At 37.8% G+C, this 21,389-nt stretch overlaps 1 protein-coding gene across 2 annotated transcripts in view; it reads left to right on the plus strand.

The window, feature by feature from the left end:
- Positions 1-21,389, plus strand: part of RELN (reelin) — a 577,463-nt gene that overhangs the window by 442,957 nt on the left and 113,117 nt on the right. For both annotated transcript variants that reach the window (XM_037057079.1, XM_037057081.1), the window contains exons 25-28: positions 8,649-8,854; positions 11,925-12,096; positions 12,551-12,751; positions 18,319-18,551. In XM_037057079.1, coding sequence (XP_036912974.1) covers positions 8,649-8,854; positions 11,925-12,096; positions 12,551-12,751; positions 18,319-18,551 — 812 coding nt within the window. The remainder of the gene's footprint in view (positions 1-8,648; positions 8,855-11,924; positions 12,097-12,550; positions 12,752-18,318; positions 18,552-21,389) is intronic.

The following is a 21,389-nucleotide window of genomic DNA, read 5'->3' on the forward strand; positions in this document are numbered from 1 at the left end:
TTTCTTTTTCCCCACATTCCCTGATTTTTACTGGCCTTTGTCAAATTCTTATTTCTTAACTATATCTGGGAAACTTAAAGTTTTCTGATTATTTTTGGTTACTAAAAATCCAGGATAGGCCAGTTTAAAAATCCTGCCCCTCTTATACCTGACTTAAATCTCATTGCTTTCCTTTCCTCCAGAGTGAGCCAGCCTTGTGTCGTGGGGTCTTTGGGTGGGGCAGGGTCCTGGTCACTTCTCACCCCAGCCTTTGAAAGGTGTGTGAACATGTAGGCCTGTAGGTGAGAGTGTAAGGAGTCATGGGGGTGGTGGAGTTTAGGGGGTAAGAGCAGTGACTTTGGAACCAGACCGCCTGCTTCAATCTGATTTCACCCCTTCCTAGCTCTGTGACTTTGAGCAAATCCCTTAACCTCTCTCTGACTTGGCTTCCTTACCTGTAAAGTGGAGATAATAAGAATATCTGCCTCATTAGGGTTATTGTGCAGATTAATCCATTGGTATACTTGTAAGTCATGTGGGACCATGACTATACACTTACAGAAACCCTTATGCACTTTGATAAAGGTTTATTAAATTTGTCAATCTGTTAACCTCAAGAGTATGATCAGAAGAAGGAATAATGGTGAGTGTGCCAAGCTGTTCCTGTGGAACCAATCAGCTCTTCATAATGAACAAACATCTTGAGTCTGATTTTGGCTCAGTTTGGTGGCTGCTGCTGGTGTCTGCTGATTTGGGTCTGTCTTAGTGAACTCGAGCTACTCAAACAAAAATACAGCATACAACAATACCATAAAAAATACCATCAGGTGGCTTAAACAGCAGATAATTTGTCTCTCACATTTCTGAAAGCAGGGAAGAAGATAAAAACACAGCAGATTTGATATCCATTGAGGATCCACTTCCTAGTTCAGAGATGCCATTTTCTCCGTGTCCTCGCATGGTGGAGATGGCAGAGGAAGAGAAAGCAGCTCTCCCAGGTCTCGTCTCTTCTCACGAGGGCACTAATCCCATCATGAGGACTACACCCTTACAACCTAATTACTTGCCAAAGGCCCCATACCTCCTGATACCATCCTTTTGAGAGTTAGGCTTTCAAAATATGAATTTGGGGTGCACAAACATGAAGTATCTAGCAGAGACCTGCACAGAAGTTTTTCTTGGAGTGTTCAGCTTCCCCAGTGGCAGTACCAGGTTAGGCAGGCAGGTCAACATACACCAACTAGGGACTGAGGTGCCGGCCTGAATCTCTAAGATTAATTATCTAGGAACACCTCCAACCCATGTAGTTTGGTTAGGGATTAGGGCGGGGGAACCACCTCTCTTGCTATAGTCTAGGCATGACATTCTTTTCTTCCTTCCTCCTCCGATTCATCTCTTTATGTCATCTCCAAAAGGACTGGAGGGGAAGCAGTCCCCATTCTCCGACCTGAGCAATGTATCCAAGCCCAATTATTGGCAGCTCTCTTTAGAATGTGGGGTACTTACCACCACTTCTTTCCAGCAAGGACTACAACCACCAATTCTAGGACAATTGGAAATGTGTCACTCTTCATCATATAAGAAGCACACAGGTGTGAGTGATGTACCATAGGGCTGATATGTTGAGGAATTTGGGCAGAAATCCAAAACAAGTTAATTTATGCATAGGCAAAAATAGGTACAGGTTTTGTTTCGATGCAGGTGCAGAACAAAGAAGCAGCAAGTAAACAAGATAGGGAATTATAGAAAATCAGGAATGGATTCCATTTAGTGATATTTTCTATCCATTGGCATTGAAAATCTCAGGATCTTATTATGAGAGATAATAGTCAGTAAGTGACTTTATATATTGCATAGATCCAGATGTATTATATAATTGTGCAGAAATGGAAGATTGTGTCTCCCTTAAGTTTCCATTTTAAAGCAAGATTATGAATTCTTGACCAATATGTACCCAAACACTCCAATAAACATGTGTATGTGCACACACACAGATATTTTGAATATATAAAGTTATAATCACTCTTTCTTACACTTGGGTTTGTATCTGGGCTCTAAACCTCAATAATCACTTTACCTTAAAGAGCCATGATGTCTTTATGTATCTCAGTTTTCTCAACTATAAAGCAGGATGTTGGGAGGATTAAGTGAATTAATGCATGTAAAGAATAAATAGAAATAGCTCAATAAGTGTTAGCTATCATAATCACATTATGAGACTAAATTACAAATTGTTATCATTGAATATTTCCCTGTGCATGCCCTGCCACTAACTTAAAATCAGCATTTCAAAAGTAAAATTATTCCTGTCTCAGCTCAACCCAGCTCTTTCCCCAAATTTTTATCAAAATATCTGGGGATAACTTTTTTTTTACTTTTTTCTCTTGAATCAGTCAAATCTGTTTTGAATTCTAAGTGAGAGAAACTAGCTTAAACAAAGAAAGAGGAAAATTTTTTCATGTAATCAAAACACAGGGACAGACTTCCAGTCAGGATGGAGGCATAGGCAAACATGGTTCCCCTACTCACACATCCACAGCAAAGATGACACCTAAAATACAAAACAACCATCACCCAGAATCATCAGAAAATTGACCTGTATGCAAATCTGACAACCAAGAAATTAGAGATGTCACATTTATTCAGACAGGTAGAAGGAACAGAGACACAGAGATGTGGAAACATAGAGACGCTGATGGGACAGTTCCACACCCATGTGTGGTGGATAAAAATTGGGAGGGATGTCTCGAGGGAACAAGGGATCCCACCCCTACACCAGACCACCCAGCCCAGGGTTCCAGTGCCAAGGTGATAAGTCCCCATAACTTCTGGCTGTAAAATTCAGTGAGGGTTGAGGCAGCAGAATAAACTGTAGGATTCTCAGGCATCTCCTCTTAACGGGCCCACAACAGATTTAGGACTTATGCAGACTCACTCCCTCTGGGCTCCAACACTGGGGCAGCAGCTAGAAGAGCTCCAGTGGCATGTGGGAAAAACCAAAGTGTCTGGCATCATGGTGAGTGCCAGGGAACAGCTTCTTCCCAGACAAAACTCCAGGAGCCAGGCAGCACCCATTGTCCCTTTTGTGAAACCCTGCCCCCGACATGCACAAACAGCCACAGAGCTACTGCACTGTGTCTGAGACACCACCAACCTAGTTCACACAGGTTTCCCCACCCTAGCAAATACCCATGACTCTACCCCATCCAACTTATGGGTGTGTTTTTCTATATTAGACCATGCTACTAGGCCAAGGACTCAAAGCAGCTCTACCTAATACATAGAAACAGATACAGGGTGGCTGCCAAAATTAGTAGACAAAGAAATATGCCCCAAATGAAAGAACAGAGCAAAACTCTAGAAAAAGAACTAAAGAAAATGGAGATAAGCAAGGACCTACATCCAAGATTACTCTATCCAGCAAAGCTATCATTTAGAATGGAAGGGCAGATAAAGTCCTTCTCAGATAAGGTCAAGTTAAAGGAGTTCATCATCATCAAGCCCTTATTATACAAAATGTTAAAGGGACTTATCTAAGTAAAAGATAATCAAAAATATGAATAGTAAAATGACAACAAACTCACAACTATTAACAACTGAACCTAAAACAAAAACAAACTAAGCCAACAACTGGAACAGGAACAAAATCACAGAAATGAAGATCACATGGAGTGTTATCAGTGGAAAGGAGGAGGAGGAGGGAGAATGGGGGAAAAGGTACAGGGAATATAAAGCATAAATTGTAGGTAGGAAATAGACAGGAGGAGGATAAGAATAGTATAGGAAATGTAAAGCGAAAGAAGGTATATGCACGACCCATGGACATGAACTAAAGAGGAGGGAGGGGGTGTGCAGGGCAGAGGGGAATAAAGGGGGAGAAATGGGGTGACTTTAATAGTATAATCAATAAAATATATTAAACAAGAAAAATTTACAAGGAATCAACAGTGGAGTGGATGAAGCCTAGAATCAAGTCAATTTTTTGGAACACAAGGAAGAAAAAAAATTTCATCAGAACAGCAAGAAGAAGAAAAAATTTTAAAAAAGGGTAAGGAGCCTCTGGGACAACCTCAAATATACCAACATTTGAATCATAGGGGTGCTGGAAGAAGAAAAGAAAAAGCAAGAAATTGAAAACTTATTTGAAAAAATAATGAAAGAAAATTTTCCTAATTTGATGAAGGAAATAGACATACAAGTCCAGAGAGTTTCAAGTAAGATGGATGCAAAGAAGACCACACCAAGACACATTGAAATTAAAATGCCAAAGGTTAAAGAGAGAAACTTCAAAGCAGCAAGAGAAAAGCAGAGAGTTACCTACAAAGGAGTTCCCATAAGACTGTCAGCCGATTTATCCAAGGAAACTTTGCAGGCTAGAAGAGACCGGCAAGAAGTATTCAGAGTCATGAGAAGCAGGGACCTACAGCCATCCAGCAAACCTATCATTTAAAATGAAATGGAAAGCATTATGCTGAGTGAAATAAGCCAGGTGATGAAAGACGAATACCATATGATCTCACCTTTAACAGGAATCTAAACAACAAAACAAACAAGCAAGCAAAATATGACCAAAGACACTGAAATTCAGAACAGGCTGACAGGGACCAGAGGGGAGAGGGGAAAAAGGAGAGAATTTCAGGGGAAAAAGGGAAGGATTCACAGAAACTAGTATAAAGGACACATGGAGAACAACTAAGGGGGGTGGAAATGGGAGGGAGGTGGGGAGCACGGGAGGGTGGGCTGGGATGGGAGTGGGGGATGGAAAATTGTACTTGAACAATGGTTAAATAAAAAAGCATTAAAAATAATTTAAAAATAAAATGAAAGGGCAGATAAAGTACTCCCCAGACAAAGTAAATCTCAAGAAGTTCATCATCACCAAGATATTATAATATGAAATGTTTAAGGGACTTATTTAAGAAAAAGAAGATCAAAACTATGAAAATTAAAATGGCAATAAATTCACAACTATCAAAAAGTGAATCTAACAACCAAGCTAAGAAAACAAGCAGAACAGAAACAGAATTATAGATATGAAGATCATTTGAATGGTTACCAATTGGGAGGGGCAGTGGGGAGAATAGGAGAAAAAGTACAGAAATTAAGAAGTATATATTGATAGGTTCAAAATAGGCTGGGAGATATTAAGAACAGTATAGGAAATGGAGTAGCCAAAAAATGTATATGCATGACCCATGGACATATACTACTAAGGTAGGCCAGAGGGAATTACCAGAGGGAATAGGAGATACTGGGTGGAGGGGGCCAAAGAGGGGGAAATTGGGAAAACTAATATCATAATCAATAAAATACATTTTTTGAAAAGCACAGAAATGCCTTAGTCAGAACTGGCCTCAGAAATATCTGGAACCTGAAACTCAGATGCTCAGAGAGCTCTTCAGACTAGACTCTGTTTTCAATTCAGGTCAGCCATCATTATGAGATTGGAATTATGGCCACAGAGCTTTCTAAACAGCACCACAAAAAATTCTGGGGAAGGTTTCTGATTGGCCGATCTCAGTGTCCTGGGGAATAGCGGGCTGTGATTTGCATAACCAGAGTCATGTACTCACTGCTTTGGCAAAGGTGGGATACACAGTTTGGCAGTCCCCACCAGCCAGCGTGATTGGAATAGAGAAGGGGCAGTAACCCAAAGGTAACCACCCTAGATTAATTTATCTAGAAACATGCTTCTATCCTGTCCATTTTCCAGCACAGACATTCAGGATGGTCTCCAATACTGCTGCCCTAACTACATAACTTATTTTCTTTTTCCAAACATGACCCCTTTGACCCCACAAGAGAAACTATCCTCCTCATTCCAGGTTTTCCCAATTTCCCTGTCTTTGCTTAGTGTCCACTGCCTACCATTCTGCCTTCCATAATCTCTGCATCCATATAAACCTTGCAGCACCCTGCTCAAATCCTGCTGCTTCCATGGAGCTTTCTGGAACTATGGCAAACTGCACTAGTATCTTCTTTTTTTAAATTTCCTCATATCTGTGTTTTACACAAATAGAGATTATATTTTTATTCTCATAGTAGCCAGTAAGATGCAAGTCCTACTGCCTAAGCCAACTCTAGATAAGGTGCACAATTCAGAATACATGCCATGTGCTAGGCATTTACATAGCAATAAATATGCTTGAGACTGAATAGATTGGAGAATTGGTAAATGAGGTCAACAGGAGTAGAATTTGGTCTGCAGCCCAAAGTTGTCACTGCTGACACCACACACACGTATCTGTGAATTCTTGTTTTGACTTTGTTCTCCTCACACATGGTATCATGCCTGATAAAACTGGTGCCCAATAATATTTGTTAAAGAAAGGAATGAATGAATGAACAAACAAATGAATATTGAAAAACAGCAAAAGGGTCTAAAGAAATGTTTATTTTTAAATAAATATAGTAGATTTTTTCTGCTAGCATTTGATTTAAAAAGGCTTTAATTGGAGATAAAAGGTGAAGTTTTATGAAGTATTTTTAGTTTTGGGCATTCTCTTTAAAATTTGCTTTATGTAAATCCTTGAAACAGTAAGCCATTTTTCAACTAGAATGCTGGAGGGAAATTGGAAGAAATTTTCCACACTCCAGGAATGAAGAGATCCCTAACCTATTACTCCAACACACATGCACACACACATTGTATGTGTGTTTATGTCTGCATATGCACATGTAAATGCATCCATCATAGTATAATAAAAAAACTGCAAAGCCTGTGTCATATCAAATTCTATATTCTAACAAAAAGCTTGTCATGAGCCATTTCCTTTTTCCTTTTTTCTTCCTTTAAAATAATATTCAGTGTTTCAGGTCACTAAACAAAAGAAAATGACTTGTGTTATTCTCCAGGAAAATATATCTTCAGTGCCAAAGCAAACATTTGTATGATATTTTCCACCATTTACAAAAATCTCACAAAACAGCTTTCCAAAGCCTCTGATGACCAACATCATCATCTCCTGAAAAAACAACACTGTTCTCTGAATTTCCCAGTAAACCAATTATTCCAACCAGCTAATTGGGATAATTGGATTTTTGTAATTTTCCTCACCTTAGATCTTTATCCTTCTGGCTTAGTTCCACATGCCAAGTTTTTCATGCAGTTTGCTGGGTTGGAATTAAGCAGCTAGGTTCTATGGTTCTTTTCTCAGAATCATTCTTCCTGTAACGATCCTGGCCCAGATTATAATAATCTCTGAGGTATTTCACACTTGCACTATTTCAAATCAACAAGAAAAATCAAAAGAACATATAACACTGAAATGCATATTACTTTTAAGATTTCCTCAAATGCATGCTTAAAATTGAGAGTTCCAAAGAATAAATTCCTGTGTCAAGATTAATTTCAGTTCTCATTTCACTGGAACCCTGTTTTGAGGGGGAAGAAGGGTGGAAATCTCTTAATTGGCTTTAGATTTTTCAGTACCCTTTAAATTAGCCCCAAGTATTTCCCCTGTGACTTATAACGGAAACCCATTCTTAATTAACTTCGTGGATTTGCATAGGGCTTAAGTTATAAGTGTGAGGGGTGTTTTTCTCTAAACTGGTTATCTTATCATACTTTTTCCTCCCAACTTTTAATCGAAGCTCTTGGGAGCTCTCCAAGAGGGGGGCTCAGAGCAGATCATGCATCAGCTTGGGCAGAATCTGGCTGGAAGAATCTCATGCTCAAGCCTTTTTCCCATCTCATTAGCACGAAACTATTTACACAGAAAAGGAATCCTGACAAACCTTGTCAGTTTGTATCTAACACTGCACAACAGCACTGTGACATGCACAGGACACACTAAGTGAAGGAAGCAAGTTGCTGGGTTTGATGGAATTGTTAACATTTTAAGACAAAAAGAAGCCATGTAGTGGTAGTAAAAACTTATTTAAGTGATTTCTCCCAATCTTTCCATTTCCAAGAGAGAGACAGACGGATAGAGACAGACACACTGACTAGGAGCTAATACTCAAGCACTCTTTTTGTGTGTGTCAAGTTTCTATCTTAAACCTGTTTTACTTTCATTCCCATGGAGGAGGAGGTCCAAGGGTACTTCTCAGGAAGACATTCAGTGTGCTAGGCAGGTTTCATGCAAAATGTTATGTCATGTAATTATCACAGCACCCTGTAAGGAAGGCATTATTACCCATATTGTGCCTTTGAGGAAGATAAGATCTCAGAAAGGTCACACAGCTAAACAGCATGAATAATGGTCTGAGATTCAAACCAAGCTCCAGCTGATCTCCAAGTGCATGGTCTTTCAGATTCTCCCTTACTCTTCTTGGAGGAGATTCACAAAGCAAACATTGGAAGTGTTTTAATTTAAATTAATTTTATTTTATTTTTAAAGACCTTTGAATACTCTTTGTTGTAATTAACAGTTCCCAAGGATCTCATGACCAAGTCTGGCAGTCAGTAATGCAGACTAATCGAATGTGTCCAGGAACAGTTACCATAGCCAAAGAGAGACAATTAAATGGCATAGCTTGCTCCTCTCAACAAGAAATGGTAATGAAAAAAATACAATAAAGATTAAATTAAAAATTTTTAAAACAGCAAATGGACACAACCCTCTCCATATAGTGCTAGGATGCTCATATTAATTTGCAACTGGAGCAACAAAATGCCTAAGAGCCCCCAGATGATTGAATCTGTGGTGTTTCTTTCCTTTCGAAAGGCTGGGAAAAGACAGCTGGTGAGCTTGGATCTGGACACTTCTTGGGTGGACTTTGTCCAGTTCTACATCCAGATAGGCGGAGAGAGCGCTGCATGCAACAAGCCCGACAGCAGAGAAGAGGGCATCCTCCTTCAGTACAGCAACAACGGGGGCATCCAGTGGTACCTGCTGGCAGAGATGTACTTCTCAGACTTCAGCAAGCCCAGGTAACCCAACCCTCATGGCCTTCCAGTGGTTCCCAGGAATGGTAAAGATTACACTGATCTTGATGTGTTTCCAACATATTGTTAATTAACTATTGCAAAAAATAGGCAAACTCATAAATATCTGGCATGAATGATAGCCTAATATATAAACATTTCATTTCATTTAAGTTTTTTTTATTTTTTATTGTTTAGTACAGTTGTCTATCTTTCCTTTGCGTTACCCCCACCCCAGCCATTAGAAAGCACTTGTATTCATATTTGAATGTTTTAAGAATTTGAGAAAAAAATGTGACTACAGAAAAGTGAGACAACTGACCATTGTTTTCTCAAAGAAATTCAGGGACATAGGGATACTCCAAGCTTTCCTGGGATTTTTTTTTTGATGCATACATGAAATATGTTCATCTGTTATATTTANTCTTTCCTTTGCGTTACCCCCACCCCAGCCATTAGAAAGCACTTGTATTCATATTTGAATGTTTTAAGAATTTGAGAAAAAAATGTGACTACAGAAAAGTGAGACAACTGACCATTGTTTTCTCAAAGAAATTCAGGGACATAGGGATACTCCAAGCTTTCCTGGGATTTTTTTTTTTTATGCATACATGAAATATGTTCATCTGTTATATTTAATAGCAAGATGGATTTTGTCAAAAGTCTTCATATGGCTGCACCCAGTGCTAGTCCTAGACAACATATGAATGAATCTGTGGAGCTTGGATTTTCTAAAATTTTTCACTGGCCCATCCCTGTCTGTATTTTGATGGATGGGAAATACATTGAATGAAATATCTTAGGTAATGACTGTTAAGGAGTTTGAAAAAATGCTAATATTTGTACCAGGCAATCAGAATATTTACCTACATTTAAACTGGGTTGTTTTTTTTTTTTTGCAATTATGCAGTATTTTGAAATTCTGTGTTTGTACTTTTAGAGCATTCCTTTTTATAATCTCTGTATTTGTACTTTCACACAAAAATAAACATTTTTCTTTATATACATTGACCAATCATTATTGACTTATACTAAAATTGTCCCTGTTTTACATTTTACAACTGAGCTTTGTTTTATTGAAAAACCTATTATTGAAGAATAGATTTAATGTTTTATAAATTAAATGTATTTTAAATGCTACTTAAAACATAGCTATTTTGTAAACTGGAGGTTTATGTGTTTATTGTTTTAAAACATTGAGTAATTTAAAGATGACATAGCTTTCCATAATATAATGGAAATACATACAGGCCAACCAAAAATATTTCTTCTAAGGACACATGCGAGAGGGAGCAACCAGAGGAGAAGCAACTGGGTAAAACACGAAATACAACATTCAGGGAGAAAGTCGGGAATGGTGAGTGGGAGGTGGATCCTAATGAGATTCCCCCAGCATAGTAGAGAGAGAATCGCAATGGTGCCAAAGTGGTTTTAAAACAATTTAAAATAATTTAAATTATTTTTCCAAGTAACATCATCATCAATCTGGAAATTATTGAAAGTTCAGTCAAGTGACTAGATTACTATACAAACAAAAATTTAATAGCATTTTCAAATTCCAGAAATATTAAGCTTTATTTTTATGAGAATTTGTCTTTAGGGCCTGTGTATTTCACCAGATTTTCAAGGAGTTTATGACACTGAAATGGCTAAGAAACTCTGAGGTGGGAGGCAGCAGAAAAAGACCCCATTATGGTGGCTAATACATAAATAAATATAGAAAATAACTTTAACAACTCTAAGAATCCTGTAAAGAAAAGTTCAAAACTACCTTCAGAGATAAAAGAAAACAAATAAGTGGAAAAATTATACAGCATCCCTGGACAGGAAAACTTAATATTGTGATATGAATATCTTTTAATTTGTATTTAATGCTGTCCAATCAAAATCCTAGCGGCATATTTTCTTGGAACTATATATTTAGAAACACAAACTAGCAAAAATATCTCAAACTTTTGAGGAAAAAACAGAGGAATGCTTTCATGTTGTTGGAATATTTTATATAACTTAACTAATTAAAATAGAATGATAGTGATTCGTGGATAGAGCAAACAATGAAGCCAAACTGATGACCCAGAAATTGACTCCAATATATTAGAACTTATGTATGAAAAAGAGATGTCACAGCTCAAAAACAGATGTAACAAACTGAGATATTATTTGCAACTGTTATAAGGAACAGAGAGTCAATGTTGCTGTAAAAATCTTCTACAAATTAAAAAAAAAAAAAAAAACACTAAGGTCCCAACAGAAAAATGGGTAATAGAAATGAGTACATGTTACAAAAGAGGAAACATAGATGTTTAATAAGATGTGAATAATATCCAACCTCTTTTGCAATAAGAAATATATCATTTTCACCAATGAGATGGTCATTTTTAAAGATAATGGCCAAGTGCTTTCTTCAGGTGGGAGCAGCAAGGCAGGCACTCTCACATCATCCTGCACACTGTCACGACCTTTCCGGAAAGGAGTTCGGAAAAATCAACAGCCTTAAACATGGCCAGTTTTCTGACCTGGTAATTCTATTTCTAGGAATCTTACCTTAAGAAATAAACTGAAGTGTAGCCAAAGCTTTATGCATAAACATTTTCACCACAGAAATGATATACATCAAAATTTTAGCAGAGGCCAACCCCATACAGTACATTATGGGTGAGTTATGTTTCATTTTTAGTGCATATTTATGTTTTCCCACAATAAGTATGAATGACTTTGAAAATTTTTTCAATGCTATTTTAATGTAATAATACACAAAGGAACAGTTTTTTCCAGGTATTTCTTGAAAAATGTTATGACCATTACCATGGTAGTCAAAACATTCTTTAGTGGATCAAACACGGCTGAAATATCACGTCCAAAAAATACAGTGGCAAATGAGATAAACATGACCAGGACTAAACCAGCTTACAACTTTAAACCTCTTGTCTGATGTATTAAACTTAGAAATGTTTCAAAAATATCAAGAGATCAAATGAAACTAAACTTGCTCTTCTTGCTACTCTTGTGATTTTAGCAGCTGCTAAGAAAGACACAGCTTTCCTTTCCTAACCATAAGTGATCCGCTTCTATGCAGATTTGTCTATCTGGAGCTTCCAGCTGCTGCCAAGACCCCTTGCACCAGGTTCCGCTGGTGGCAGCCTGTGTTCTCCGGGGAGGACTATGACCAGTGGGCAGTCGATGACATCATCATTCTGTCAGAAAAGCAAAAGCAGATCATCCCAGTTGTCAACCCAACTTTACCCCAGGTATTTTTTCCATGTCTGAACTCCAAGAAGACAATTATGAAAGTGGATGGGATTAAAGAACTTCTTACTTCCCCGAGGATTTAATGCTTGAACACGTGATACAGATTTTTTGTGTTTGCACTTAATTTCTTTTTGTTTGCACTTCATTTTTGTTACCTCTTTATGCTACTAGTTCCCAGTAAGAAATAAACAGCCTATGAAGTCTGGCCAAGTCATCAACATGGTTATTAGTGTGATTATAAAATTAGATGCACAGTGGCAAAATATTTTCAGTTATTTTATCATCATCAGAAGAAATTTATGGCAATAAAGAAGTAGTTAAATTATTGATCTTGCTGTATTTTCTTAGAAATACAAATGGTACATGGTTCTGCATGTCATGAACTGAACATTTCTTTCTTGTTTTCAGAGCTATCAAATTGCCTTTCTGTGTTGTTTGTATTGTTTCTATTAGAACTTTTATGAGAAGCCAGTTTTTGATTACCCTATGAATCAGATGAGTGTGTGGTTGACGTTGGCTAATGAAGGAATGGTTAAAAATGAAACTTTCTGCTCTGCCACGCCATCAGCCATGGTATTTGGAAAATCAGATGGGGATCGATTTGCAGTGACTCGAGATTTGACTCTGAAACCTGGATATGTGCTACAGTTCAAGGTATTTATGGACAAACCTCTTCCTAGGGCAGGTCAAGGAGCAAAACAGCTTCCATATTTAAAAAAGTGAAATTGACAAAGGATGCCAATTTTTATATGCTATTAAAGAAGGGACTAACACAGAGGTTCAGTGTTCTTAAATGGACATTTTTTTTAGCTCTGCTCATAAGGAAACAGCTTATCACTTTTTAATGAGCCCTAGAAATTATAGCTATGTCATTGTATTTCTTTAAGTGCTTATGGAACTGCTCTAGAATTAAAAAGCATATTGACTTTTAAGATTTCAACCTGTAACTTAATGAATCCCATGTTTCTGAATGGTAATAGGTAAGTTCTCCTTCAGCTTACTAGTGCTTTTAGGACTTGTGAGCTATTTTGTGTTTGTACTATAGCATTATCAAACAATTTCTCTTCCTTTGATCTGCCAATTTTTCCTTTAATTATCATTGTTCTCTTAAAAGCTTATTGTTTTTCAGCACTGTGATAACATGTCAATATGTATAGCAAGTATTCAGTTTGACAAGCTCTTGTCAGAAGCCTAATCGAAATTTCACTGTGTTTATGATAAAATCCCATTGGTGAATTCTGTGGTTGAAAGTAATGCAGTTTTAATGAGCTAGCACAACTACATGTCCTTACATACAGCAGGATGCAGATGCTAAATAATTTACAAATGGAATTATTAAAGAGGTCAGATGTTTATAGGCAGCTCTTCAAATATAGTTTCCACAGGTTTGTAAACAAGGAAGTTGATTAGTGAACTGTTTTTTTCTGTTTAGATTGTGATGCTAAGCTACGATGGAAAAGCCACCAATAACAGTATATGACTCTACATTAAAATGCTGGTACTACCTAAAGTGTCAACAAAGTGACAGCAATAGCAAATACATTTCCAGAATATTCTGCTGTTTTTCATCTGACACCTTGTTTTGTTTAGTGAGTCATAAAATCAAGGTAGCATGGGTGTTAAAGTCTGTAAGATAGTATTCTAAAGTTTACAAAATCTAAATAAAGTAAACATTATTAAATGTTTCAAGTATTTAAACAACTGGTAAGAATGAATAATGCCTAAAAAAAATCTCAATTCTCAAATCACACCAGCAGACTGTTGATTTGTGGCAGTTAGTTAATAATAGATATGTAATATGGGTCATTCAGGGATTGGCAATTAATATATATTTGGCATCTGTAAGAAGAACTTGGTGTCATTTATACAAAAACATACAGTGCTGGTACATTTTATGTGCATGTTAAACCCTAGGTGCTAGAAAAATATGGCCTTAGCCCTCAAGGGTCTCAGAAACAAGTAAGTGAGCCAGAAAAGTGAGCAGTCACAACACAGTCACAGTAGTACTGGTATGTAGTAGAAAATGACTATGGATGCCACGAGAGTACCTAGCATAGTGCCTGGCATGTAGCAGGTGCTCCACAAATATGTTAGTTGAATAAATTGGTAGATGGAAGGGAAGACGGGAGGGAGGGAGGGAGGGAGGGAGGGAGGGAGGGAGGGAGGGAGGGAGGGAGGAAGGGAGGAAGGAAGGAAGGAAGGAAGGAAGGAAGGAAGGAAGGAAGGAAGGAAGGAAGGAAGGAATTGAAATTGGAAGTCTCTGGAAACACAGAGACTTGGCCAGCTAAACAATGGAGGGGGCAGAATTCCAGTTAGAGGGAAGAGATTGTGCAAATATATTAAAATACATGAAAGTGCAAATGAGAATGGAAAATTTGAACACTTAAAAGAGTTTGAAAAGTGTACCATGGAGGTGACAAAGTTGACTTTATACGGCACATTGACTTTATATGGCACATTCAGCCAGTGGGACATTAACCCAAGAGCAGTAGGTCATGGAATGCAAGATCAGACATGTGTTTCAGAAAGATCATTCTGGCAGGAGTATGGGGGTTAACAGAAGGGGAAACTGGAATCAACAAGTACATCGATTCATTTACTTATTCAGTAAATATTTATAAAGCCTCTACTATGTACCAGGGTCTGTTTTAGGCTATAGAAAGAATAGAGAATGTGAACTAGAGTGTAAGAGGATGGTTACCATTGTCAGGTTAGCCTCACTTATTAAATTACTTTCAGTTGAGGCTTATAAAAAGTAAAGGAGTGACTCATACAGCTATCTGGGAAATAGCATTCCAGACATGGGGAATGAAAAGCACAACGTCCTTGAAATAAGAGTGTGCTTGGAAAAGTTCAAGAAATCATAAAGACGCCTTTGTGACTACAGCAAAGACAGTGAGAGAAAGAAGACAGATTGGGCAAATAAGATCAGTCTTTGACTTCTGCTGTGAATAAAATGGCTAATGAAAGAGTGACCTACTCTGACTTAGGCTTTTAAAGAATGACTCTGGCAGACTGCACTAGGAGTACAATGGCAGAGGAAAGGGCAGAGACAGAAAGACCAGGTGGACTACTGTTGCAGTGATCCAAGTAAAAATGATGAAAACTTGGATGTGTGTGATAGCGGAAGAGGCAGAGAAAATTGCTCAGACTATTTACTTACTTTGAGTAATGTAAGAATGCAAGGGCAGCCATCCATGTAAGAAATAAGAACTCCAGGTGAAGGCATGGCATAAGGTTGTAAAGATAAGTAAGTGGATCTGAGAGATGTTAAAGGAGTCTAGTCAACAAGTGATTTATTGGTGATCTATTGGGCGAACACACCTGCCCTCACTGGGCTGAATGTTCAGCAGTTTTTGACCAAATTGGCATGACCCCCATGCCCCAACCTCCCTATTCACCCAACTCTCCCCAAGTGACTTTTTTTTGGTTTTTGCGGATGAAAAACACCCTCAAAGGGAAACATTTTGCTGATGTGAAAGAGGTGAAACAAAAAAAAAATGGCAAAAGCACTAACTGCCATCAAAATCGAAGAGTTCAAAAACTGTTTTCAACAGTACAAAAAATGTCTCAATACGTGTATTACATCACATGGAGAGTACTTTGAAGGTGACTGAAGTTTAAGCATGTAAGAATAAACACACAGTTTTTAATAAATAAATTCCTGTTGGGGGGGGCGGTTCTTCCTCATACTGGAAGAAGAGGATTTGGGTGGTGGATGCTGAGAACAGGTGTGGACTTGTAGAACTATGGTCGCCTGTGGACTGTTGAAATGGAAATGCACAGGAAGCAGTAATGGACATTGTCCAAGAGCTGGAGAGAGACTGTATCTGCAAGTCATCACTATTCATATGGAATTTGACATTATGATTGTGAATGAGATTATGAGTATGTATAGATTAAAAAAACAGGAAACCACCAACTGAATCCTACAAAACATCAACAGTTAAGAGGCAGGCTAAATGATCAATTTTAAAAAACACCAACTTGTTACAGAACTATAAGTTCCATTGACTTGCTTACGTTAGACACAATGGCATTTGTAATAAGTCTATGACAAAATGCTCTGTGTTGTGCCCAGTGTGACTACTCATACCACATGGTGACCAAAGGTTATGCTTACTAGTGGATAACATATTCAAAGGAATTTGTATTAGAAGTGTTGAAGCACACATCTGAAAGTGTCAAATCTTTACTGATATTCTTGACTTGTTAACTATATGAGGGGATACCCAAAATTTATTTATTAAAAATTGTGTATTTATTCTTATATGTTTAAACTTCAGTCATGTACAAAGTACTCTCCATTTGATGCAATACACCTATTGACACATTTTTTCCACTGCTCAAAACAGATTTTGAATTCGTTGATTTTTATACCTTTTAGATCTTCTGCCATTTTTTTTCTTTCACCTCTTCCACATCAGAAAAACATTTCCCTTTGAAGACACTTTTTATCCAGGGGAACAAAAATAAAGTCACTCAGGGTGAGATAGGGTAAATAGGGAGGGTGGGGCAGGGGGTCATGCCATTTTTGGTCAAAAACTGCTGAATGCTCAGTGCAGTGTGGGCAAGTACACTCATAAATCATAAATCACCCATCATGAAATGGGAAAATGCATTGAAAGAGTCTTCAAAAAATTCACTGAAGCTGAATGCAGTCTCTCACAATACCCCCGGCTGGTACACTGATACAGATGGGTTCCTAGAACACTCACCTAGCAGGGGAAGCCAGTACTACAAGGAGCCCACTCTCTGAAAGATAATTCCAGGGTTTTTTTAGGTCCCCCATCATATAAATTTGAATTTATGAATAATGACAAAATTTTTACTAGCCAAATTGTAAATCTTTCTGAGAGATGCTTTTAGGTCTGACACTGGAAATAAGGAAAGTATGGAATCTTCTTTTGAAAAAATGGATCTGCTACTGATAATCATAAGGAGGAACTGCTTGACCTTATGAGCTCCAGTGTAATATTATTTGCCTGTGGCCCTACCTTTCTTTCATCCTTTATTCTTTGGTAGTTATTGTATTGTTTTGAGTCCTTACATTAATTTTTTTAATAAAATTTGAGTTCTTTGTTTATAGTCTTATAAGGTAAAATTCTATGATAGCTCCCAGTAACAAATGAAATAAGATATGAATAGGCCATTTATATAAGATAGCATCTAATTAAATTAATATCATGAAAAAAGCTTAACATTTATAATTATCAAAAGACATAAAATAAGTTATACAGTTATTAAATTAGAAAAAACTGTCTTAAGTACAATAATACTCAGTGTTGCAGCAAAACTGACTCCTTTGAAACCAATTGATTAAGAATGAACACATATAAGTAGAAAATTTAAAGAATATCTACATTGACTTTGTAATACTGTACCTAGGAATTTATCTAGTGATAATAAATTAATTGAAGAAAAAGATATATTCTTTGCAATGCTGCATATAATAATAAAAAATATATTAAATAAAAAGTAGGAAGAAAGTCCTAGAAATGTGATAACTTTGACTATATGACCTAAATATGTACTTCTTTATAAAGATTGAACAATAAAGATAGAGAAATGAAATATAAATGCTAGGGCATTGGAATTTAGGTTGCATTTTTAATTTTTATGTCATTAATCTTATGACATTCCCCTACATAAGTGCACAGAGTGATAATAGTTTTATTTCTGAATTATTTTTCTTATTCGATGCTGTGACAAACACTAAGCTCTTTCATCTAAGTTGACAATGATTTCTCACTGAGCTTTGGCAGTAGAATTTTATAAAGATGTTTGTTCCACTAAAACAGGGAGGACAGCCCTCTCTTCAGGTGACCTTCATGTTCTGAAGGGGGAAGCTTTTCATCTTCAGCTTCCTTCTGTTTGTACCATCTGGGAAAGGAGGAGAAAACATTCCTTGGCTTCTTGGCTTTTGTCCAAGGTTCCAACATCACAGATACTGTGCTTCTCTCTTTCCTCCTATAACACCAAAAAAATTCGCAAAATGGGCAACTGGTCCAGCTTTCTATTAAAAAGCACCTATTGCTTTTTAGTCTAAACAAAGATTTCCAGAACCTATGGAAGGGTCTTGATTAAAACTGAGCGTCAGGTCTTATCATTGTCAGTTTAATGCAGAGTCAGTAGAAAGGGCCCTGATTGCCGCAGCACTTAATTTGTTAAATGATGTCTTGGATCTAAAATCTTGTATGCTTCTGGCTTTCCTTTTATAGATAAACATAGGGTGCGCCAGTCAGTTCAGCAGTGCTACCCCAGTTCTTCTTCAGTACTCTCATGATGCTGGTATGTCCTGGTTTCTGGTGAAAGAAGGCTGTTACCCAGCTTCTGCAGGCAAAGGATGTGAGGGAAACTCCCGAGAACTGAGTGACCCCACCATGTATCACACCGGAGACTTTGAAGAATGGACAAGAATCACCATTGTTATTCCAAGGTCCCTTGCAGCCAGGTACAGTGATCTTTCTTATTATGTGCCATAGCTGCTGTTCCTTGGAAGCATATATTTATCTCAATATCTTTATTCCATGCATATTAATAACCTAAAAGAATCTGTATGGTCTAGCTTTATCTATTTAATAACTTTTGAGGAAAAAACACTGGAACAAAATTCCCACAGTAGAGATATGTGTGTGTTTGTACACATTTATTCTTGTGAAACAAATCACTCACTCGTTTATTCATCTGTTCAACAAATATACGTTAAGCACTGTTCTGGGCACTGGAAGTACAGCTGTGAGCAGATGATGGTAAAAGCTAAAAGAGTTATGACATTTTATATTAGATTTTGCTTTACATAGATTTTTGATAAATGAGTGCCTCCCTGTATAGACAATTTGAAATATCTTCACAATATAAAAGGTCCCTTTAAATGACCCTTACAGTAAATATTAAAACAATAGAGAGAGACTTCCAGCCAATATGGAGGCATAGGTAGACACACTTTGCCTCCTCGCACAACCAAAATAAGGACAACAACAATTTAAAAACAAATAACAACCAAAACTGGTAGAAAATTGAACTGTATGGAAGTCGGACAACCAAGGAGATAAAATAGACACATTCATCCAGACTGGTAGGCAGGGTGGAGTTGGGCAGCCAGGCGGAGAGGGGTTGGACACAAAAAGCGGTGGCACTGGGCACATAAGGCACCTGGGGCATGCAAGATAACAGTGGGCGGACCCTGGGTGCACAAGTGGCAACTGGCAGACCCCAGGCACTAGATGTCAATAGGCAGACCCAGCAAGGTGGCAATTGTGAAGCGAGGCACTACGCACAAGGCAGCTGGCTGACCAGGTGGTCCCACGTTCACATCCAGATAAAGCAGGTGAAATTCAGGAGCAAGACAGACCACACAACCCAGGGTCCCAGCACCAGGAAATAAAGCCTCAAAACACCAATTGAAAATACCTGTGTGGTTGAGGTGCAGGGAGAGACTCCCAGCCTCACAGGAAAGTTCATTGGAGAGACCCACAGGGTCCTAGAACATATACAAGCCCACCCACATGAGAATCAGCACCAGAAAGGCCCAGTTTGCTTGGGGGAAGCTGCGGAAGGGACTGAAATCTGACAGAGAGTGGAGCACTCACCATTGTTCCCTCTCGGACCCCACCCGCACATACAGTGTCACAACCCAGCAACTAACTGGGTTGCCTCACCCTGGTGAACACCTAAGGCTCCACCCCTCTTATGTAAAAGGCATGACAAGACAAAAAAAATGGCCCAAACAGAAGAACAGATCAAAGCAAATACAACTAAGCGACAGAGATAGCCAGCCTATCAGATGCACAATTCAAAGCACTGGAGATCAGGATGCTCACACAATTGGTTGACTTTGGTCACAAATTACATGAAAAAATTAAGGCTTCACTAAGTGAAATGAAGTAAAATGCACAGGGAACCAATAGTGATAGGAAGAAAACTGGGACTCATATCAATGGAGTGGGCCAGAAGGAAGAAAGAAACAACCAAACAGAAAAGAATGAAGAAACAAGACTTTGAAAAAAATGAGGAGAGGCTTAGGAACCTCCAGGAAATCTTTAAACATTTCAACACCCTAACTATAGGGGTACCAGAGGGGGAAGAGGAAGAACAACAAGTGGAAAAGTTATTTGAACAAATAATAAAGGAGAACTTCCCCAATCTGGCAAAGGAAATAGACTTCCAGAAAGTCAAGGAAGTAAGAGAGTCCCAAAGAAGGCCGACCCAAGGAGGAACACACCAAGACACATCATAATTACATTAGCCAACATTAAAATGAAGGAGAGAAATGTAGAAGCAACAAGAGATAAGGGGACAGTTACCTACAAAGGAGTCCCCATCAGACTGTCAGCTGATTTCTCAAAAGAGACCTTGCAGGCAAGAAGGGGCTGGAAAGAAGTATTCCAAGTCATGAAGTGAAAAGACCTATATCCAAGACTGCTCTATCCAGCAAAGCTTTCATTTAGAATGGAAGGGCAGATAAAGTACTTCTCAGATAAGGTCAAGTTAAAGGACTTCATCATCACCAAGCCCTTATTATATGAAATATTAAAGGGACTTATCTAAGAAAAAGAAGATAAAAAACATATATAGTAAAATGACAGCAAACTCACAATTATTAACAACCACACCTAAAACAAAAACAGAAACTAAGCAAACTAGAACATGAACAGAATCACAGAAATTGAGATCACATGGAGGGTTATCAACAGGGGAGTGGGAGGGGGAGAAGGGGGGAGAAGGTACAGAGAATAAGTAGCATAGATGGTAGGTAGAAAATAGACAGGAGAAGGGCAAGAATAGTATGGGAAATGTAGAAGCTAAAGAACTTATGACACATGGACATGAACTAAAGTGGGGAATGTGGGTGGGAGAGGGTGTGCAGGGTGGAAGGGAATGAAGGGGGGGAAATGGGACAACTGTAATAGTATAATTAATAAAATATATTTAAAAATAAAAATATATTAAAAATAAAAAAACAGTAGAGAGAAAGATTAAAATTCACTTGACAGAGGAATGAAATAAATGGATCAAGAACTTAAGTGAATTAGTTTTATTAATGAGGCAATAAATTTAACTCTTAGTTTTCTGGCAGCTAGGACAAAGGAGGAAAATACATGATCATTTAGTTCTCATTGTTAGGTAAAAAGAAATAAAATGTATACATTCTGATTTTCTATATATGTTTTTATACATTTCACTTTTCACAAAGTGAAAAAGATATACTTTTTTCCATGCTTAGTATTGTAGAATAAATATATAGTATGTATATGTATCCTTATTCCAGGTAGAGTTGGTAACACAGAGA

This window comes from Sturnira hondurensis, unplaced genomic scaffold, assembly GCF_014824575.4.
Source record: "Sturnira hondurensis isolate 20B ecotype Veracruz unplaced genomic scaffold, ASM1482457v3 Scaffold0009314, whole genome shotgun sequence".
In the NCBI taxonomy this organism is placed as follows: domain Eukaryota; kingdom Metazoa; phylum Chordata; class Mammalia; order Chiroptera; family Phyllostomidae; genus Sturnira; species Sturnira hondurensis.